Source organism: Lupinus angustifolius, chromosome LG09 (assembly GCF_001865875.1).
Source record: "Lupinus angustifolius cultivar Tanjil chromosome LG09, LupAngTanjil_v1.0, whole genome shotgun sequence".
NCBI lineage: Eukaryota > Viridiplantae > Streptophyta > Magnoliopsida > Fabales > Fabaceae > Lupinus > Lupinus angustifolius.
Window position 1 is genome coordinate 7,132,987 of NC_032017.1, and position 22,953 is coordinate 7,155,939.

The following is a 22,953-nucleotide window of genomic DNA, read 5'->3' on the forward strand; positions in this document are numbered from 1 at the left end:
TGAACTAACAATATTAAAATAATCATAAGAATTTCCATTAAATCCATTAATTTCATCAGAACTATACAAAAAGACAAGGTATATTCTGATATATTCATCTAAAGATGTTAAAAATTAGATCTATGAATCCCTTAGGTATTTATAAGATATATATACATCCAATTCAATCTCAATGTTTACCACCTTTTTTCTTCAAAGCTGATTTGAGAAATAACATAAAAACAATCAAGAATCCAAGAGCTGCAAAACCTCCAACTGCAAGAGCTACAGTTCTGTTTGTATGTTGATGCCCTCCTACAGATTCTGATCCTGATCCAATCATAGCAAAAATTCAAGCTTTTAATCTTTTCTCAGGATATGTTTGCGAGTTAGTTTTTGGAGGACAAGAGAGAGAACGGGGAGACTCGGAAGCCATGAAATACACTTATGAAATAACTCTCGAGCCGTTCCTTTCATTTCAAAATCGAACTCATAAACAGACCCGTAAAGTATAAAGTGTGAACATAACCACAACCACATAATATACCTTACAAAAAGAGACCCACCTACCCAGATCCCAAGAAACCCTTCCCCAACCCCACTTCCTAAATCCCATAATTGCATTTGGCCCATGAACTCAAATCATATAGACATTGCATTTTTCCAACCAGGAAACACATAATTAAAGAATAGTCCTTCAATTACATTATTGAAAAATCATGGTATCATTAAATATGTTTATGAAAGTTGTTTTGCATTGATTAAGTTCTTGAAAGATTTCAACCTGACATCACATTAATTTATCCAAGAATTTAATCAGTGACACAAAAACTATCCAAGGACACTTTTAATGTTTGAAGAACTTAATTATTTTCGGTCTAGCATACGAGGCTCCCATTTAGTGGACCTTGGGGAGGCTAGATGTACGTATCTTTACCTTGCAAGTGAAAAGACCGTTTCTAAGTTCAAAGACTATTTCCAGGTTCAAAAACTGTTTCTAGGATTTAAACCATGACCTTATGATCACTAAGCAACTATCTTGAACCTTGAAACATGGATCCGTTGAACGCCATCACGTGTTGGTGTCAGACACGTATCTAACACACAGATACACTCAGATTCATATCATATAACATATGACCAATAACCATTAATTCATCCATAATGCAACAATACCTGATGAAGAAGAAGTTGTAGTGGTAGGAACTCTATTGGGGTAAAAACTATAGCTAATATAACAACCATGCAGATAAACTTGTGCAGAAATTGAGTCACCACACAAAGTTTTAGCTTGTTGCTCAGCACTACTAACACAATCACCACAATCATCATTTCCTAAGTCACCTTCACATTGTCCCAACACATAAAGGGATTCATAACTTCCAGTGTAGAACATGTTGCTACCACTCTTCACACCATTTTCCACCATGCCAAAAGCTGTGTCCCTCTTTTCATCAAATCCAACACCATTATTCACTTTCTTGGACCCACAAAGCTTGTATAGAAGCTGTGTTTGAGGAACTTGCTTGAACCCAACCATCTCATACCTGTTATCAAAAGAGGGTATACAGGAAAATCAATAATTCTAATAATCTCCAATGAAATATATTGTTTTTTCATTTATATTTCAATCCACATGTTTGTTTCATTTATGCTTTAATATGTACACACTGATATTGTAAGAGTTTTTTTGCAATATTATTGTATTATCTAATATTCATATTTAATTAGATTCTCAAATCTTAAATAAAAATAACACAAATGAATAATAAATAATATAATAATTGTGCATAAATATTCATATTGACCATGCATATATATTATACTCATCATTCTATGAATTATGCACACTGTAAACAATGCATATAAATTATACTTATCATTCTATGAATTATGCACATTTCTCACATATAATTGTGCATAAATCTTCATATTTAAAATATATATATATGATACTCATCATTCTATAATTATGCATATTTCTCACATGTTTGTTTTACCACTACTAGCAAAATTACTAAAACAACAAACAACTTAAATTGATTAATTAAACCAAAGTTACTATCAAGCACAATTATACACAAAAGATCCAAAATATTAATTACTCCAAATTAAACCATAGTTATATGATTTTCTCGTTTCGCATACCTGATTTCTCTTACTATATGTTATATAGATATAGAATCATACATAAAGTAAATTTGACATAACAATAAGGTTGTTGTTGTTTAATGATAACAAGTTTACGAATTCAAATTTCGGAAACAACTTTTATATTTACGAGAGTAAGACTGCATATCACATCGAATTGAAAAAGCAATAAATTTACTGCTGACCTCAGATAGCAGCCACTGAGCTGGACCCTCACAGCTGCCACGTCAGCATCACATAGTTTTCCCACCATGTCAGTAACCTTCCTAACACAGTTATAGCAATCAGTGTTACTGAGGTCACCACGGCATTGGTACAACCCCGTCACGGTGGCGCCGTCGCCGGAAGTGGCGGCGGCGAAGTTTTTGAGTGAAGCTTGTGAGAGAAGGGAGGAGAAGAGGGAATTGAGGGTGTGAGAGAAAGTTCTAGAAGGGTCTGGAAGCTTCTGATCTGCACACCCTTTGTATATTAAGGAAGTTGTGTCTGAAGCTGATGGAAGAAGAAGAAAGGGAATGGAAAGTGTGAAGAGGTGAAGAAGAGAGAGGAAGGTGTAACGGTTTCTGAGAGTATAACCCATTTCAGGAATTTGAGAAAAGCCAACGTTTTTGCAACAAGGTATTAATAAGAAAGGATCGAGGTTGAGGATTCGATTTTTCTGAGCAATATTTGTTTAGGATGGGTAGTCACAAAATCTGAAAAGTATTATTTTCTTCCCAAAAAAGTTAAGGAATGCCTTTGCTAGTATAAAAAAATATATTATTTCATACGTTTTATTTTGCCACTGATAATAAATCAAAAAAATAAACTTTAAATTTTTTAATGAGTGTAATATCTATATCATTGTTGTGAGAACTAGACTGGACCAGACGGTCCGACCGGTTTGACCGCTGACCAGACTTGAAAATGGCTCTGTATTGTAATCTTAACCGAATGAGAGTTTGATCACTTTGAACAGAGAAAATCTCGGTCCGATCGTATTAAACTCGGTTAAACCGAATTAACCTGAGACTTAAAAATAAAATAAAAATGAAACACTGCTCTAATATTTTGTTTTACTACCATTCAAAAAGATAAAGGTATTATTATTTCAATATAATTATACATAATTATTAATTATATAAAGTTTTACATTTATATATAAATGTATATTTATAGATAAAAATATTAATTATGTATGGAATCATCCGGTTAGACCGGACAGTTTAACCGTATAAACCAGTTAAACTTAATAGGAGACATTTGTCGGTTTTACGTGCGACTCGGGTTTCACAACATTGATCTATATAATAAGAATATACAATTTCATAAAGAGTTATTGTATCATTCATCGTTCATTTGTATTATTATTTAAAAGTTAATTAAAAATGAATAGTATATAATACAGTTAGTTACGGTATAAAAAAACTCTTATATTTTGATTGCATACATTTTGTTTATAATTGATATGACATATTTTGGTTGGCGCGAAATAAGATATGAGACATGATAATTTTTTTGTATTATCAATAATATTTCCTCACCTTTTTAGTAAGGACAAACCCTTTCATAATAAGTGACTAACTATCTCAACAAATATCAGTCTAAGAATCGAACTCTTATCATTCTAAAAATCTATCACGTTCTTATATCATTACTATAACCTCTTAATGAAATATGACACAACGGAATGGTGAGTGGGTGTGCTTTTACTTTGTGGTGCCCACTTTCTGTGTGTTTTTGTTTCTGACCCTTCACATTCATTACAAATGCTAATTATGTAAACATTGTGTTTTTGGTGATATAGGAATGTTATTAATGTTGTTTGTGTTATTAACTTAGTTAATAATTAGATGTAGTTAATAGTTTCTTAAAAGTGTTGGTCATTCTCTTTCTAATTAATTATTATAAGAATATTTTTTATAATTAAATCACTTAATATACATCAAATTTTAAAAAATTCATATAAAAAGGAGCAGAATGGTAGATAAGTGTATTTGGTAATAATATCAATAAGATTATAAATAATTAGTCTATAAAATTAATTATATATTGATATTCCATTTAAAAAACCAAATTCTCAAATTGATTCATTTAGTTAGTTGATTAGCTCTCAATTGATATACTAAAATAATTTTAGTTCAAACAATAAGTGAATTCAATTGCCTATAGATACTATAAATTTTAATTACACTTTTCTTATTCCAAAGGTCAAACAATTGTTTTGATTAGGAATTGTTATATTAGTTTCAAGTAGAACTTAACATATTCCAATAAAATATAACCAATAGTTATGGAAAGCTAGGAAGTAATAATAATTATTTTGATAGATAATGCCATATTAATTACAACTTGAAATTGGTAAAGAACTATAATGATTAGGTCATCTATTTATAGTTTGAGAAAAATATGTATGCAGTGACTATATGAGTTTTATAGACTGTCATTGCATTATCCACCATTAATACTTAAATATTGTTGATTTTTTAATAAAAATAATCCAAATAAATGGTAGGTAATAGAGTGCATGTGCATAATTTTTTACGCTATAAGTGTAATTACACTCTTATAGTTTTGGGTTTATAATGTTGCACCCAAACTTTGTTATGATTGCACCATATCATAAACACTATTTCATCATGCTATTAAAAGTATGATATTGTACTATTTTTTAGTTTTTTTAAATGTTTTTGTAGAAAATAATTAAATAAGATATATGTTATGATTTTATTATATGAATAAGATAATTGATCTCCTTATATGATAAGATACTTTATTTTGTATAATTATATATGAAAGTATAGTCTTATCATTATTTTTTGGGATTAACTTGTTTTGCTATCCATGCAACGCAATATGTAGAGTATTGGGATTTAGCCATTAAATAAGAAGGTGTATGTAAAGCTGAAAATGAGTCGAGTTGAATTAGAGTGAGCTCGGTTCAATTTGATAAGGATATGTCCAACTAAAAACTTAACTCGAGTTTATAACAAACTATATTTTTAGCTTGAATTGTCTCTATTGAAGTTAACAAATTATTCGGTTCGCGAAATGTTTATTTCAAATCATTAACCTGATTGATTTAGTTTAGTTCGTTAACTCGAATTATAAACATTTATTTAGTATATAATATTCTTTATAAAGATTTAACGAAATGAACTATACTTGATTCAAATTCGACTTATTTATTTAACGAGCTTAACTTTTAATTAAAGTTCAACTCATTTGATTCATGAACTAATTTTATCAAGTTAACTAACGAGTCAAATTACAAATGAATATCGAGTTGATTCAGTTTATCTTCATTCTTAGAGATCATTTAACGCATATATTTTTACTTATATTTGTTTTTCAAGTTACACCTAAGTAGTTAAGAACATGTCTTGCAAAACCAAAAAACCCAACAAAAGCCCATCCATTGATACAGGCCCATAGGGCCTGAATCGTTAAACCCTAATCTGAGAACATCACATAAATAAATCGGAGATTGAAATTTCTCACTCTGATTCAACAAAAAATGTCGAAACGAGGTTCGTATAATTTCACAACCTAATCAAAAATCACTTATTCTCATAATCGATTAAAATTTCTTATCGTTTTTACGTATGATTTTCTGATTCAGGTAGAGGAGGATCGGCGGGGAACAAGTTCCGAATGTCGCTAGGTTTACCGGTGGCGGCGACGGTGAACTGCGCCGACAACACCGGCGCTAAGAATCTGTATATCATATCAGTGAAAGGAATAAAAGGTCGTTTGAATCGTTTACCTTCAGCTTGTGTTGGAGATATGGTTATGGCGACAGTGAAGAAAGGAAAACCTGATCTCAGGAAGAAGGTGCTTCCCGCTGTTATTGTTCGTCAGCGCAAGCCTTGGCGCCGAAAGGACGGTGTTTTTATGTACTTTGAAGGTGCGAAGTTCAATTTCAATTTCATTTTCTCAGTGTAGTTTTCAATTTTTATTAGTTATTCTGTGAGTTTAAAATATACCCATTGTTGGTGTAATTTTTTTTACACTGTCAGCACATCATCCGTCGTTAGTTTGTATTCGGTGTAGAATCTTTTATATTGTCAGCCCATCATTCACCACCATTACTCTATATTACTTTTATTTGAGAGCCAATGATAGTTAACACATGAACGATGAAAGATTTGATAACAGTATAAAAAATACATGTTTAGTGGATACATATTAAATTCTTATTTTATGTGTGTCGTGAATTGTGATCGGTACAAGAAAAAGTATTTACGCTATTTATTAAGTATTTTTTCTGAATGATTACATCAGATGACATATACACTTTGACAGAAGATGTGTTCCGGTGTTTTTTATGATATATGTTGATAAAGTTAAGTAATATATATCTCTCTATATATATAGTTTTCAATTTCACACGTATATGTATGTAAGTTTTTTGTTATCTACCTCTATTAAGGGTCGCGTTTAGTTAAAGCTTAAAGTGATAGATGCGTTTTGGTCTTTTAATTTTTGTGTGTATCAATTTGATGAATAGATCTTCAGAAAATGTAAAATATTGAATGGGCCGCCGAAGAATCTGAAATGTGGGTCATTATACATTTAAGATCTTTGTGTGCCAATTTATGATTTTTAAGGACAAGATTGGTATTGGGGGAATTTCGATTCACAAAGTTATGTATTCACTTTTAAGCTTAAGAAAAGTGATTCTAAAATATTCTAAAGGAATAATTTTAATTGTAAAGCTTTCATGTAAATCAGTTTGGGACATGGATAAGTAGAGAAGTGTTTTCAAATTGATAATTTTTGCTTTTATGATCTTGACTTTGTTGGTTTTTCATTGCTGTAGATAATGCTGGTGTCATTGTGAATCCAAAGGGTGAAATGAAAGGTATTATCTTTTCTTACATTATACTCTATCTATGATTATGAATGATACCAAGACACAAACCTGTGTTAGTAGTTAGTGTTTATGTGTGTCTTCAATTGAAATTGGACTACTCCTTTGTATAATAATCAAAGTATACTAGTAAGGTCTTGATCTAGTGATATAACACCCTGCTAGATTCCCATGATGACGAAAAGGTCAAGGGTTTAATTTCTGGGAACGATACTTGTTGGGAGGGACAACCATGCACCTTGAAAGGGATTAGTTGCTTACCTAACAAGGATGAATGAATATCTTTGGTAGTACCAAAAAGATTAACATATAATTCTTTCACCGGTCTGGTTCGAAATGTTAAAAAGAGAGGATGAAACCCTCTTGTTTAACCATATCTTTTAATTTGTGTGTAATACTGTGTGATAATGTAAATGTAGGTTCTGCAATCACTGGTCCAATTGGAAAGGAATGTGCTGATCTGTGGCCTAGGATTGCAAGTGCAGCCAATGCTATTGTTTAAGTTGGAGTCCTATATTATTACATCATAATGTTTCAAGTTGAATCCTACTGGAAATTACAGATACTTAGTCATTGGTTATTATAAGAGTTCTTATTTTTGTGTTTTAGTTCTATATGCAATGTGCTCTAACTTGAAATTAAATGTGCTTTAGTTTCTGCTACTGAATCGATCGCTGATTTTGTTGTTTTTTTTGTGATCGTTTCGGTCATTGAGTTGCACCAAACACCGAACTCAACCTTTAAGCTACAAATTGTGACCTACACCTTCTGTATAATTCACCTTCACCAAGTAAGTACCTACTCTCATGAGTCATGATCATTATAAAACATAACTTTCTCATGGTCCCTTTCTATATTGTTCTCTCCCTTAACAATCTTATTTAAAAGGACAAAACTTTATCATAATCCCCTTATTTATAAAACAATAAAAGCTCGTAAGTTATATATATCCAGAAAAATATATTTTATTTGGTATTTATAAAACATATAAACACACCCAACTTAAATTTATTTTATTTGGTACAAGTGTTATTCAGTGGTAAAGGATATACTGAAAATAAAATTAAGATTGAACATGCAAACATGTGGAGCAACTATACCTAATTAATAGGATTGCCTTTACTTGTCATTATTTGCCCCTAAAATCTTCATCATACTTTGAATATTTTATTCCATGCCGCAAGTGCAAATAGTAAAGAGGAGTGTTATTAAAATCATTTATACCGGCCAGTTGAACTGGTAAACTAGTGAACCAGTCTCAATACTAGTATAGTACAATAATTATATCGATCATGCAATCATACTGGCCAAAACCAGTTAAAAATCGGTCACGCCGACCATTTTTTAATTGAACTGTACCGGTCATACCAGCCAATTTTTATTTAAAATTAATTTTTTAATGAAAATAAAAAAATATTAGTTTTTTTATTGATTTTTCAACATTAATGATAATATATTATATATGTATATCTAATTTGCCAGTATGTGATTTAATTAGTGAATCACCAGTTAAACAACTATATCACTATGCTAGTACCCTAATCGGTTTGATGATCGATACGGTATTAATAACACCGGCAAAGAGACAATAACTGAAAAACAAAAGCTCTCATTGTCTATGTTTAACTCTCTGATCCGAATAGATACAATGCCGAAACTTACCTTGTTGAAGTAATAAATAACGTGTTTGTAACCACAAGCTATAACCAATTTGACACTCATGTTGGGTTGATGACATTAAACTGAACAATATAATACTTCAAATTTAACACTAAAACACTTCAACGGCATGATCTTCAAGCACTTTCATGCCTTTATAACTTCAAAACTGGGATATAATATTAGTAAACATATTTTTTTGCTCTATTTCTGAAACTACATAAGTTGGCTCAGGGTGATCATACCAAATGGCTCAGTAAGATAAGCCTTTTTAGTAATGGTAGTTGATATATCTTGTGCAACAGAACGCATTGTAGGTCTGGACTCTGGAGTCGTACGGGTGCATGCCAAGGCTATGCTTACTAATACCGTTATTGTTCGAGCTAATCGACCACTTGGTGGTGGAAGCCGTTGGTCCAGCACATCTTTCAGAAGCACTCGTGCATGCGGATCTACGACTGATGATAAAGACATAACTGAAGACATGGTAGTTAAGAGATCGCCGGGGTGTTTTCCCATAATTACTTCCAATACCACCACTCCGAAGCTGTAGACATCACACTTATTGGTAACCTTCATTGTTTGTGCTAGCTCTACAAATTTCAAATTCAAATTTTGTTAGTAACCTTTTACATTATATGCCTAGATAATAATTGAATTACATTGTATTATTGAAATTTTGAATTGGTTGAAGTATGTACCTGGAGCCATGTAGCCATAGGAACCTGCCACCAAGGTCCAGTTTGAAGTGTTAGAACTGAGCTGCTTTGCTATGCCGAAATCTGCAAGATGGGGTTCGAATTCTGAGTCGAGTAATATGTTATTCAATGTAACATCTCTGTGCACAATTGGTGGAGAACAATCATTGTGTAAGTAGGCAATTGCATTCGCTATTCCATGCACAATTTCGACTCGTTTAGGCCAGCTCAGCTCCAAGCCTCCTTCTTCATAAAGAACTTCTGTCAAGTTGCCTCTCTCAGCAAATTCATAAATCAAGAACATTTGTTTCTTCCAGGAAAAATAACCATAAAGCTTGATAATATTGCGGTGTCTCACTTCTGTAAGTGTTCTTATCTCATTCTCAAAACTTCGGAAATTCGTTGCTGGAATCTCGTCCGAGTTTGAGATATTCAACCTTTTAACAGCAATAACTTCACCTGTAGATAACTCTGCTCTGTAAACACTCCCAAATCCTCCTCTTCCAATGCAGTACATGTCATTGAAGCCATTAGTGGCATTAAAAATTTCAGAAAATGTGAACCTTGTATCTCTTCCCCTTACTATGTGATGAAGTTGATCACCATCTTTAATAATTTTTGACTCTTCGTCAGGTTCATCGGCTTGCCGGCTGAATCTCAGCATTCCAAAAACAATAATAACAATAAATGATACACCACAAAATGGTATAATGACACTAAGAAGAATCTTTTTTTTACCCCCTCCAGATTTTTTTGCAGAGGTGCAAGGATGTGACACTAGCACACCACACAAACCTGAGTTTCCAACAAAGGCACCAGCTTTTGTTTTTGTGAAAATACCACCAGTTGGGATCGGACCGGTCAAGTTGTTGTAAGAAAAATCAATATTTTGAAGGCTGGGCATACTTGAGACGGATTTTGGAATTGTTCCTGACAGATGGTTGTGTGATATATTGAGAAACTCCAATGAAATAAGCTTGTCAAGATTTTGAGGAATCACTCCAGAGAAAGAGTTGCTGCTGAGATCCAAAAGTTGTTGGAGTGAGACAAGATTGGCAACTTCATAAGGTATTTCCCCTGAGAACTTGTTATGGCTCAAGTTCAAGCTTGTTAATTGCTTACAATTGTTGATCTCTTCGGGTATGCTTCCGTTGAAGTTGTTATCTGATAAATCAAGAATTTTAAGCCAAGTGAGTCTGCCAATACTCTTTGGAATTTTTCCTGTAAAATGGTTCCTGCTCAAGTTCAACGTGTAAAGTTGACTTATATTTCCTAATTCAGGAGGGATATTGCCGGTGAATTCATTGGATTGCAGGCTTAGATCTCGTAATTGACTTAACTTACCTAGCTCAGGTGGAATTTTTCCGGATAGTTGATTTCTACTCATTTCCATCCTAGTCAATTTGACACATTCACCCCACTTAGGAGAGAGCTCACCAACAAATTGATTTCCCCCAAGTGAGATATAATCAAGATTTGGATGAACCCCAAATGCTTCTGTGATGTTTCCACTGAATTGGTTTTCTTCAAGCCTAACTCTGAATAGTGTTGAACAATTTCTTATGGACTTCGGCAATGGCCCGGAAAAGCTGTTATTATTGGCAGCCAAATAAGCTAGCATGCCACCACTGCACAAGTCAGAAGGCAACTCTCCTGTGAAGCTGTTGTTTGAAAAGTAGGCATAATACAAATAGGGACTGTGCTTTCCAAAATTTCCGGGAACACTACCTGAGAATTTGTTGGCGAACACCGAAAAAGTTCTTAAACTAGTTAGTTGAGTGATAGTCTCTGGTAACTCTCCATCCAAATTATTAAGGCTGACATCAAATTCTTGCAGTGATGTTAAGTTTCCAATATCTGTGGGAATGGTTCCTGAGAGATCATTGCCGAAAAGATGCAACACTATCATATTTCCAAGGCTCCCAATGGTCGAAGGAATTGGACCGGAGAAATGGTTACTTGAAAGATCTAATTGTATAATTTCTTTCAGGTTTCCAATCTCTATAGGAATGTGACCAGAGAATGTATTACGAAACAAAAAGAGTATTTCGATTTTTGTCAAAAGGCCAATCTCCGGAGGAATCTCTCCTCTTAAACTATTGTTTTGGACTTGCAGAGAGATCAACTGAGTCCAGTTAGAGACCAATGAAGCAGAAATTTCACCAGAAAAGAAATTATCTGATAATGCCAACTCTGATATTTTAGTCAGATTGGATAGTGATAAAGGCAAGTGACCAGTGAGATCATTATTTGTTAAACTCAAGTACCTCAATTTTGTACAGAAGCCAAGTTCAAATGGAATTGTAGAGTTCAACATATTATGACTGAGATCAAGATAACTTAACTCCCTAAGTTGGCCTAAGGAGGAAGGAATTTCCCCTTGTGCTGAAATGTGATCCATTACAAGAATTTGAAGTCCAGATATCAGTCCTATTTCTGAGGGAATAGGACCATTGAAGTTGTTATAACCTATATGAAGTTCTTTGAGATTAGAAAGCTTGGACAAGTTGTGTGACAATTTTCCTTCTAGCTTACAATAGGAGAGGTTGAGGTATTCAAGTTTGCTTAGATTGGAATATACAGATTCTGGTATTGTGCCATTGAAATTGTTCCAAGAGAGGTCAAGGTATGTTAAGTTTTGACACTCCATTATGAAACTTGGGATTTCATAGGTGAATTGATTGTCATACAAACTAAGGTAAGTTAAGAAAGGCATGCTTGAATATTTGGACCAAGAAGAAGGAGATATAAAGAAGTTATATCCAAGGTGCAAATGTCTTACCTTTGGGAGATTTGTGATCTCATAGGGAATAGTACTGTTGAGACTGTTATTCCAAAAGCTAAGATATTGAAGCTCTTTTAGATGCCCTAGCTCAGAAGGTAGTGTGCCTTCAAATGAGTTATTTCCAAAGTCTAGAAAAGTGAGCTTGGAGAGTTTACCAATTGTGGATGGAATTGACCCTTCAAGACTATTTCCAAAGAGGTTGAGGCTAGTGAGGTTGAGTAAGGAACCAAAATTCAAGTGAGATATTGTTCCATTGAGTTTGGAACTTCTTAAGTCTATCTCTGAGACAGTTGTATTGGTAGAGTCACAAACAATGCCACCCCAACTACAAAGGTTGTCAATGTTGTTGAAGGACCATGATGTTAGAGAAGAAGGAAGAGGAGGGGTTAGACTGTTTTTCCATTTCACAAGAGCTTCTGCTTCTGTTCTTGTTGAAGCTTCTGTGATTTTATGTGGTAGCAAAGATATGAAGATTATGTGAAAGATAAGAGCATGAGCCTTTTGATGACAAGTTTTCATGTCTCAAGTCTCAACTAGTATATGGCAAATGCAACTATGTAACTTTGCTTTGTAGTGTTACTTTAATAAGCACAATGTTATTTATAGTTTAAAAAAGAGAAGGAAAAAATATCTTCACGATTAAAACACAATTCTCTCATTTTGGTAGCGAATCGCGAATTGATTCTCTCGTACCAATTCGTGATTCTTTTGGGAACTGTTCCCTTTAAGAAATGAAATGGACTTTTACCGACAGTTTATGTAAAAGAAAAGAATAATAATTGCTAATGTAAACTCACTTACATGAAAGAGTTACAACAAACAAGAATTATTTTTATCCTTGGGTATTTCTCCTATGTGGTTGATTCAAACCTACAAGAAGCAACACTAGAATGACTATGCAGAGAACTATAGAAACCCTACTGAATATACCCCTAACATACCGATATTTGATAAGGTAACGTATTGTGTACTACGTACTTGTACCTATATCAAAGAGAACCACGTACTATTCCAAATTATACACGTTTATCATTAACATGTTTCATTCCACACTAAATGGTTGAATTTAGCCACTTGAAATGAAGCTTCTAGATAGATGTGACCATTTGTATCTCAGTAAAATTTCACAGTACTATTTATTGGATCCAAGAGAGTATGCATAACTCAAAAGGTCATAAATGTCATTATCTATTAAATTTTTAGTATATTTTCCCCTAACTTGCATGGAGAGGAGTCTAACTCCACTCAAAATGCACCATAAACTCTCAACCAAAGAAGTGTCCTACACTAAAGATAGTAGAGGACTATTGGATAAAGACTGGGAAGGAGTATGGTTATGCTACTATGAAAAGTACAATAATTTAAGCATGCATTCAAGACATCATCAAGATAAGGAAATGAAATATCCTTTGGTACTGGAAAGTCCAATACTGGTCGGTGACTTAATGCATGAAAATCACTTATATATGTTTGGTTTTTATTACTTTATAGAACAATTATTTTTGAACTGTGTTAAAAAAACTAAGCTGGTTTTTTAGCTCTAAGGGGTTTACTCATTTAGTGTTGTAAAATCCTAAAAGAACTGTACGTGTTGGATTATTACCTGTGAGACACTGAGATTGAATCATATAAGAGTAAATTACTTAGCACTTTCCTGAGTCACATATTTTCTAATATATCAGTCAAAATGAAAGGCATGGGTTTTTACTTTTTACTGTGAAACATGTTGGAAACTTCCTAAAAAGTTAATATTTTTGGAAAAGCAATGTTACTGAACAACATAATAATAACATTGTAGAAAAGTTGAACATACATTGAACTCTTCATTAGTCAGCAAATATATCTTTCTTCATGTCACACTCATTCACAGTATCACCACTGAATAATTTCTCACTGAAATTTAGAACCATGATTTCTATATGTCTCTAAAAGAATAAATAAAAAAAGGAGATTTATTCAAACTTGATAGGCAAGGACCAACATTAGACACGTTCATATTTTCTATGGAAAATAATAGCCTACTGTAACTATGTGAACTAGAGAATATTCGGTTAACCATGTGCATGTTCGTATCTCATTTGGTACTACTGTATTAGACTCCTCTTACGAATAATAGAGTACAGTAACTTGTCCATTTTCAAAAAGAACAGGTTTGGGTCACCCGTTCCGTCTCTTATAGTTACTAGTGTATATAGGCACTTCGTTTATGATAATGTTTAATTTAATGTGAGATATGTGGTTAATTAATGTATTAGTGGTAGTTGCTTAAGATTATATAGTTTTTTTGTAAAAATTAAATAATATGAAGGGCAAAATAGGAAATGAAAATTACACCATGAGAGAAGTTATTTCAAGTTTTGGCTTTATATATAGTATAGATATAGAAGTATAGATGTATAAAAAATAGTTGAATAAATACCTATTAATACTCATCATGTTAACCCAGTAACTCAAATATTTAAAAGCCCATAAATCTTAATTGATAGAAAACCAATTAATTTTTTATTTTTGTGTACTTTGTGTGAACTCTAATTTAAGTTTCATTTTTCAGTTAATAGCTAGTTATTGTATTCGTTTTTGTGTGAACTTTTGAGTATTGGCATGTTGTCATTTTAGTTCTCCTAGGTTTTTTTTATCATTTACTAGAATATTTTAGCTTATGTTGACACTTGATAATTTAAATTGATTTGAAATTTTTAATGTCTTCTATAATTTTCAATCACATGATTGTGATAGTTTTTAGTTTGAAGGATACAATTTACGGTTTGTAGTTTATATACTAATGTATGCGGGATGCAGGTTTAGTTAAGTTTATATACATATTGTGATAATTTTGATTGTGCATGCTTAAAGATTTGAGAAAAAAATCTACGTTTATCATTTTGTCCTTTTCCAATCCAGACTCATCGCTATCTTAACCCGTCTTATTTTGGATTCGTCCCTCACGCATCCCATCCTACGGGTGAGAGACATGCTTAACTCGTCCCAACTCATCCCACGCTCACGCCTACTCATGCCTATCACCGTAGATATTTGACCTTTATCATTGCATCAGGCATTCAACATGTTGTATGATAACTGAGATTTATTTTCTGCATTTGGTAATATTTATGTGATGTCATTATAGAGATTTATATATAGTTAATATATTATCCACCATTCAGTTGTACTAGTTTTATTTAAGAGAGAGTCGATAATTACTAAATATGAATGGTGAATGATACAGTAGCAAAATCAAAATCAAAATACAATGGGTCACTTGTCAACATGTGGGGTTGTTGCCACCTTGAGTTCTTCTGTTTGCAGATTGAATGCCTCATTATCTGAACATTGAAAGCATCTTCATTTTCCTGCTTCAACTTTACTTTGTTAAAATAGTTGAGCATTGGTTAGTTGGTTAATTAGTTTAGTTAGGATAATTAGTTTTTTCTATCCTTTATATAAAGGATTCAATGTAATTTTGTTATCAATCTATTCAATATTCAATGAATAAAACTTTTTTCTTTCATCTTTCTTGATTCATCAAGAAATATTTTTCATGTTTCCTACCATTTTAACATGGTATCAGAGCATAATTATCTTTTGATAGCTTCCGCTTATGGTTCCATGAAGGATTTAATGGAAAACTTCAACAATCAAGAACATGGTGGTGCTTTCTTTTTCATCTCAATGGCCTTCATTAGTGTTATCTTGCTTCCAATAGGTGACAATGTTGCATGTGACAAGATTATCTTGATATCTTTGATTGATGATTATTCTTGAAGGAATTATGGACAGAAACTTATTAAACGTTCACCTCATCCAAGGGGTTACTACAAGTGCAACACTGTTAGAGGGTGTCCAACACGAAAACATATTCTACAATAAGTTGGCAAGATCAACTATACAGATGTTTTCTTTTCTTATTCTTTATCATTTATCCCCAATTATTTCTCTATTACTCTAGTTTCTTTATTTCTCTCATTAAACACACAACATTATAGTGTGTATTTTATATCATTGAAGCAATATATTAGGATCGAAATTCATATTCATTTTCTCTCTTTCATCCACTATGGTTGGTTAAGCTTCTATCGAAATATATGGTTAAGCTTTGGATAAAGTTGCTTCTGTCATATGGTGGTTAAACGTCAAATTGCTTCACATTCAGATTTCAAGACTGGGAGACGAAGATTCGCTCACCAGCAAGAAGAGGTATTAGAGTATATCATTGTGTTCAACACAATTATTTCAAGCTTGGAATGCTTAGTACATTCCAGCTTGCGAGGGAATGTTAAAATAGTTGAATATTGGTTAGTTGGTTAATTAGTTTAGCTAGGATAATTAGTTTTTTCTATCCTTTATTTAAAGGATTCAATGTAATTTTGTTATCAATCTATTCAATATTCAATTAATAAAACTTTTTTCTTTCATTTTTCTTGATTCATCAAGAAATCTTTTTCATGTCTCCTACCATTTTAACATACTTTGCATCGAAATTGATCATTATTGATGAAAATGGGGAAATGTTATCATAAACATACCAACATTTTGTAAAAAAATAATATCATAATGAAGTATACATAGAAAAGTACATGAGGTACTGCAAGGAAAACATTGAAAGTCATCAACACATGATGTGAAAACAAACAAACCCAAATCAGTTTGTAACTAATTTTTTGTAAAGTTCATAACTAATTTATGTTACAACAAGCATAACACCCCAACAGGGTTTTATGTTGAAAATTTAATAAGCAATATGTAGCACTTCAGGGTCTGGGGGTAGCATGAAAAGGTATACTTAGCTGATCAAAGATCACTACCCATATAAGAAAATCAGCTTTCTGATGCATTTTAGCTAACAAAAGGTTGCAAATTACATGAAGCAATGGACTCCAGAATCCATGTGTGACCAATGATTTGGTAACCAGTATTAGCTGCTAAATCTTGGGCATCGTTCAGTCTCTGCCATAGAATTGAAACTTCCTCCCCCAACTTACATCCTAGTGGGGGATCAATATTGTAGACAATGAGCAACTTCCAAGGAGCTGCTACACATTCATGTCTTTTAGCTTCTAATTCTTCCTTGCTTCTCAAGACAGTACCTCCTCCTACCTCAACCAAATCTTCAAGATCTTCCTTATATGTAGTCACATAATCCCCAGAAAAATAAAACTTGAAGTCACTGAATAGCTTGGGCTCCTGCAATCATAACAATTAGAATGTTAAAACTCATAACACCAAAGAACTACAAAGTAATTAAAATGAACCACCATAAGGGGGCTCAAAAATAGAAGTAAAACAAGTTAAGTCACTAGTGAGCTAAAGAGAAGAAATGGTCTTAAACATTTCAGTACTGGGCAAGGAATAAGAAGCATTCATCAAGATATTTGATATGATAATATTGACTATCATAAAATAAGCTATGCCTTTGCATGAACATATGATGCAATGAAATAAATATAAACATACATTGGCCAATGCCCTAAGTCTGCCAGTTTTTGGGCCACCATGACACCCTTGGTTGTCAAGGATAATCTCGTATGGTTCCTCTTCTACCATATTTGTCCCTTCCATGCAAGCCTTTAGCCCTACGAGATGGAGAACCAACATGAATACAAAAATATGAATATGCATAAATAACATAACATTAAGCACACATGAAAAGCATAGTAAGTCCACTTAGTCATGGACCACTGAACATGGATTAAAGGGGGGTATTGAGAGCCAGGAGCAGAACTAAAAAATTAGGTTTCAGAGCACCATATTTAAAAACTTAATGATGTGATAATAAAGGCATGTAGTATTTTGGTAAACAAGGAGGTTTCATAATAAATTAGAGATATCTTTATGATTCTGATGATATTTTTATGATTCTCGTGAAAGAGAAATCAATGTCCAAACTGGTTGGAGATAAGTATTTTAGATTTTAAAAAAAGAAAACCGTTTAATTTTAATTGGACATTTATAATGAGGAAAGTGAAGCATTGAATGGAACATAACCAATGTTATTCAAACTGTCTCCCAAATTAGAAGCCATTTTCCATTTTCCAAACCCAAACCCTAACATGAAGTGATATAAAGAAAAGCCATTACAAAGTAAGAAGCAATAGAGTAAAGTCTTAAAGAGATCATCAATGTTGGTTCATAATTGAAATCAACAATGAGCATCAAATCAAATAAGAAACCAAGTAACTTACAATCCATTTTGAGAATCCATTGTCCATTTAGAATTGCCATGAGAACTTTCCGTGTCCTGGAGCATGCTCCATTTTCATCAGTTGCAGCAATCACATGGGTGACACTGGGGGTCCAATACTTGGTCACCACAGCACCAACCTTACTTGCAAAATTGACGAAAAGTGCCTGATCATCGAGAGAGGAATATGAAAAACAAAGGTCAGTCAAATCAAATACGCCCATTAGTTAACCAGTAATCATATGATGCATAAAGCAAAGGATGGTGCCCCATGCTCTCCATCAAATGTAGAACGATTAACAGAAAACACACCTTTAAAAATTATTAGTAAATGTAATACTCCAATGAAATTGTAACTAAAGATAACAATCATAATAAAGGTAACAAAAAGACTTTATAAAGCCAAGTAGTGAAAATCCATGCTAACCTTTTCGTTAGGTGGTAGAGCAGATCCACAAAATACCAATTTCTTACTATCATCTTGTAAAGCTGGAAGAGGGTTTGACTCATGAGACGGCCTGCACGAAGGAGAGAAACTTAGAAATAGAACCATAACTTGACACAAAACGGTGGTAGTGAACTTAACCCCTGAAATATTCTCAGTAATAAATACTTGAGTGTGCTACACATAGGTTATGCATGATGTTAAACCACTATTTAATAATTATTATGCATTGATTGCTTAGTGCCACATTCTTTATGATTTAACTTCCTGATTTAGTATATTTAACATTAAGTAATTGACTTGAAATTCTTTAAACTCATCCAGCTTTGAACAAAAGAGGGCAGCAAATGCCATGCTACTAATAGTAAAAACCTAAGATTCAGTGTCAAATGCACAAACTTAAATGCTAAGCAGCTGAAATATCTGATGATTTAGAAAAACACATACAGATGAGTTAAAGCTGGAAGGTTCTGAGTGGGTTGTTTCTTAGACCGGGATTTCTCATTTGGAAATTTGACACGAGCATGAGCAGGACAGAGCATTAGAAAATTCTCCTGCACCAAATAATACACATCTGCAATGTTTAAATCAAAGTACAGTAGCACAAAAAAGAAAATTACATTTAAAAAATACCCAAAAATAACTTAAATATAAGAGAAAGATAAAATACATGATCGAAACGGCAAGTCGATATCTCCATTGCACAAGGAGCATGATATGTTTTTCTACATGATTTGACAAGGCAGCCAAGAGCAGCTCCTTTTAGACCACATTTGCTGCATTTTAATTTTGATCCCCTAGCCACTTCAGATTTCAAATTCTTGACAATGTCATCAACAAAATACGCTTGTGGTGCCCTGGGTTTTCAAAAAAGTTGACAGATGTTAACAGAAAGCTAAAGGAAAACCAAATATTATATAATTTCCAAATAAAAAACTTCAATAATTAAACCATCCATAATAAATTAGGGTTCAATAAAGTGGCTCCATAAATTCCAACACTTCCAAAACAATATATGTTAGCAATGTCAGGAAACTACTGTTGATGAACCAGAAAGACTTAAAAACCAATTTATCATACCAGTTAGCACAAGTTTTATGCACATGTATGACATTCGGTTGCATTGCTTTATCTCCTGTAACCATATACCCATTTGCAGAATGCAACATTTCCCCAGTAGCCTACAAAAATTAACCATGAAGGACGTGAAAAAAAGGTGACAACAATTAATCCAATAACAGATATAGTATAGAAAGGGTACAACATGTCAAGGCTATTGATGAATACAAGAAATTGTATGGAAATGAAAATTACCTCTGAGATTTTAGAGGACTGGCAAAATGAACAGATGCTTGTACTTGTGTGTGAATCATCTGGTTTTGCAACAAACATTGCACCAGGGCCCATTCCAGATTTAAGGTCCATGTTAGAGCAGGAACCCACTAAATTATTATGATATGTGGAGCTAGACTGAACATAGCCATCTGCAGCCAAATTATTTTTTTGTCTTTTGAGCTCTATCATCAGACCATCAGATTCAAAGGTGGTTGCTCTCTTCAATGAAGATTTCTCCACTCTTCCAGCTACCAATGGCTGAAAAAATGACAATGAAGAGGTACCTATTGTGAGAAAATGAAATAAAGCACAAAACATACATTTTTTTGTTTTACACCACCAACCACTGGTTGTACATTTCCCATCAAATGGTTTTTATCATTCATCAGCCTTACATTAAAATGTTTCAGATAAATAGTCACAACTGCCTCCAAAGATTAAATAGGGACAACCAGCATAAACATAACAAAACATAAGTCATTCAAGGCTTACAGCATAAGCACTTATTTAAGATGATGATTGTTTCTTATAACAGTTGAATAAAACAGTCAATTGAAACAAAATCAGTAATGCTAATGAATGGAGCACCACTAGGTCCGAAGGGGAATGAACTACTAAAGTTGTGAAGCTGCTTTTAAGTGAATAGATAACAAAAACCAAGAACAGTATTTTACTTTCTTACATGCTCACTGTCAAGATCACTGCACTCTGAACCTTTGGTGTCACAAAATGGAGGGCTGCCTGTTGCCGATTGTGTCACTTGATTCACATCCATTTCCATAACTTTGCAGTCTCCATGCCCACCAACTGCCATCTGGGAATGCTGCATTGGATTAGGCTTTCCTGTACTGTGAGAGTCAACCCTTCCCCCAGGAGACAACTCAAGCCCCTCAGTTTTATCATGCACTACAGTGTCACTCCCCTTGAACTTGTGACTCTTTCCAGCCCCAACCTCTTTAGAATGAGGTAAACTCGACGGAACCTTATCCATCTTTTTATTACCATAGCTTGAATTGAGAGATGCTTGACATGGTGTCAAAACCCTCACGTCATCTGTATTATAGCCATTCGAGAAAAAATATCCAAAAGTGTCAAGTGAGAAGTAGTTTTTTTAATAACAGATTAAAACAAAGCAAGATAGTTTTACCAGAAGAACGCTGTGGAAGCAAACTAGGAGAGAAGGTAGACTCCAAGCTTCTATAGATGGATACCATGTTTTCCACAAAAGGCATGTTCCTCACATCTGCCAGCCACAATCAACATATAAAAAGCATAAGAATTGACACAATATGGATCAAAGAGATATTATTTTCTTCTATTATTTTAAACCTATGTACCATCAGACACTTTGGTCCTAACTAATCAAGTTGAGCCAAGAAAGACACGACATGCAAAGCTCTACCAAAATCTATTTTTGCAGTTACCAAGACTTGAACTTGAGACAATAATATACCTTATGATTGATCAAAAATATCATCTCTCATTATTAATTGTTGAATATTTAATTCAATTAGGCTAATCAGAATGCACTGTGTATGGTTGTAAAACACTGTGGAACAATATATATTGTATTAAACTTGACGCCACATTGTAAGATAAACCAAGCACTATAACTCAAACTGAGAAGTGTGAGTGAGCACAAAGAGATTATTGGAACTCAAGCCAGTTAAATTGACCATCCTATTAGCAAACTTACACTTTTCAAACCATAGACACAATTCAAGCAACACAAAAATCCAACATAAGTACACAAATGTATATAATAGAGTTTGAGAACAAGTCACCTCTTTCAGCATACTTAGTTTTACACACAGCACATTCACATTTCATCAAACCCATTGTAAATTCACCTAAGCATGACCTGCAAAATTGGATAACAATGATTAAATTTTAAAAAAATACATTTTCTTAGCATGAAGAAATTTAAACAAAATCAAATCATTTACTGTATTCGAACATTAATTTTTAAAACCTAGCTAATAATTATAAATGATGATTAATCACATGCATTGTGCATTGGATGACTCATAAATAAAAATCCAGGAACATGTCTATTGATTAAACCACCAATAAACACGAATTTTACAGATCTAGACAGTGTGGAAAGAAAACCTGAGCTAATAATTTTTTACAACGTACCAATTTGTTTGCTAAAATATTGAAAACACAAAAATGGACAACAATACTTGAATCACTGACATAGACTAATTTGACTCGAATTTTCAATGTTCAAGTACTGATTTGAATTTCTAAATTTTGAGGAATCAAATTATTACACTCGGAAATTATAAGAATCAAGAGTCAAAGTTCAGTATAATTCTTAAAATCAAACACCTGAGAAGAACGAACTTGCAGAATATTTAATTCAAAACGTTTTCTTAAATATGAACTTATGAAGAACCTCAAGCAACAAAATCAAAGCATTCCCTATATTCCAACATTAATTGTAAAGACCTATTTAATAATCATAGATCCATTAATTATATCGCACTTAAACACGAATTCAATCAATACAAAGTGTTTAGCCACGAATTCACACAATAACATGGTTCAAAATATAGTGAAATAATGATAAGAACACAAACTTGCAAAACAAATGATTGCACGGAAGTAACACCGGATCCTTGAATAAGCTCAAACTGCAACAACAACAACAACAATTCAAATCAGATTAATTCGTTAAAAACGAAATAAAAATAATGAACTGAAATTAAATATTTATTATTATATTACCAGAGAGGACATTTGAGTTCAAGAGCGAGCTTCTGAAAATTGAACATCCATGGATTCAATGAGTGACTCATTTTTTTCAAATAATCTTCACTTTTTCTTCTTCTTCTTCTGTGAGTGATTGTGAAAACTGAAACATGAGAA

The 22,953-nt window shown here is 33.1% G+C and overlaps 4 protein-coding genes across 5 annotated transcripts; 1 reads left to right on the plus strand and 3 right to left on the minus strand.

Moving 5' to 3' along the window:
- LOC109357163 (cysteine-rich repeat secretory protein 56-like) lies at window positions 1–2,749 on the minus strand. Its single transcript, XM_019600935.1, has 3 exons — window positions 2,316–2,749; window positions 1,156–1,526; window positions 1–309 (listed from the first exon to the last, which is right to left on the minus strand). The coding sequence occupies exons 1-3, from the start codon at window positions 2,705–2,707 to the stop codon at window positions 170–172; spliced, it is 903 nt and encodes a 300-aa protein (XP_019456480.1). The 5' UTR covers window positions 2,708–2,749; the 3' UTR covers window positions 1–169.
- On the plus strand, window positions 5,529–21,396 carry LOC109357164 (60S ribosomal protein L23). Of its 2 annotated transcripts, XM_019600937.1 has the most exons (6): window positions 5,529–5,636; window positions 5,729–6,013; window positions 6,929–6,970; window positions 7,399–7,490; window positions 9,376–9,379; window positions 21,382–21,396. In XM_019600937.1, the coding sequence occupies exons 1-4, from the start codon at window positions 5,624–5,626 to the stop codon at window positions 7,479–7,481; spliced, it is 423 nt and encodes a 140-aa protein (XP_019456482.1). In that variant the 5' UTR covers window positions 5,529–5,623; the 3' UTR covers window positions 7,482–7,490; window positions 9,376–9,379; window positions 21,382–21,396. The 2 variants fall into 2 exon arrangements, with proteins under 2 accessions (XP_019456482.1, XP_019456481.1); XM_019600936.1 differs by lacking the exons at window positions 9,376–9,379; window positions 21,382–21,396 and having other exon boundaries at window positions 7,399–7,587.
- On the minus strand, window positions 8,855–12,640 carry LOC109356197 (MDIS1-interacting receptor like kinase 2-like). Its single transcript, XM_019599532.1, has 2 exons — window positions 9,340–12,640; window positions 8,855–9,231 (listed from the first exon to the last, which is right to left on the minus strand). The coding sequence occupies exons 1-2, from the start codon at window positions 12,638–12,640 to the stop codon at window positions 8,855–8,857; spliced, it is 3,678 nt and encodes a 1,225-aa protein (XP_019455077.1).
- On the minus strand, window positions 16,760–22,953 carry LOC109357162 (BRCA1-associated RING domain protein 1). The gene is made up of 14 exons (XM_019600934.1): window positions 22,813–22,953; window positions 22,665–22,718; window positions 21,864–21,940; window positions 21,227–21,322; window positions 20,762–21,132; window positions 20,059–20,337; window positions 19,825–19,925; window positions 19,415–19,601; window positions 19,192–19,298; window positions 18,727–18,817; window positions 18,301–18,466; window positions 17,573–17,691; window positions 16,961–17,302; window positions 16,760–16,907 (listed from the first exon to the last, which is right to left on the minus strand). Exons 1-14 carry the CDS (start codon window positions 22,881–22,883, stop codon window positions 16,902–16,904), a joined length of 2,067 nt encoding a protein of 688 aa, XP_019456479.1. The 5' UTR covers window positions 22,884–22,953; the 3' UTR covers window positions 16,760–16,901.

Bases quoted from the DNA above. Each gene is read 5' to 3' on its own strand.
- LOC109357163 (XM_019600935.1), bottom strand. From the start codon at position 2,707: ATGGGTTATACTCTCAGAAACCGTTACACCTTCCTCTCTCTTCTTCAC. The intron at 1,527-2,315 runs GTCAGCAGTAAA...TTTTGATAACAG, and splicing joins CTCAGTGGCTGCTATCTGAG to GTATGAGATGGTTGGGTTCA. The intron at 310-1,155 runs GTATTGTTGCAT...TGATTGGATCAG, and splicing joins TACAACTTCTTCTTCATCAG to GATCAGAATCTGTAGGAGGG.
- LOC109357164 (XM_019600937.1), top strand. The intron at 6,014-6,928 runs GTGCGAAGTTCA...TCATTGCTGTAG, and splicing joins TGTTTTTATGTACTTTGAAG to ATAATGCTGGTGTCATTGTG. The intron at 6,971-7,398 runs GTATTATCTTTT...ATGTAAATGTAG, and splicing joins TCCAAAGGGTGAAATGAAAG to GTTCTGCAATCACTGGTCCA.
- LOC109356197 (XM_019599532.1), bottom strand. From the start codon at position 12,640: ATGAAAACTTGTCATCAAAAGGCTCATGCTCTTATCTTTCACATAATC. The intron at 9,232-9,339 runs GTACATACTTCA...TGAAATTTGTAG, and splicing joins CTATGGCTACATGGCTCCAG to AGCTAGCACAAACAATGAAG.
- LOC109357162 (XM_019600934.1), bottom strand. From the start codon at position 22,883: ATGAGTCACTCATTGAATCCATGGATGTTCAATTTTCAGAAGCTCGCT. The intron at 17,692-18,300 runs GTAAGTTACTTG...TCCATCTCGTAG, and splicing joins ATGGATTCTCAAAATGGATT to GGCTAAAGGCTTGCATGGAA. The intron at 17,303-17,572 runs GTATGTTTATAT...TTATGATTGCAG, and splicing joins GACTTAGGGCATTGGCCAAT to GAGCCCAAGCTATTCAGTGA.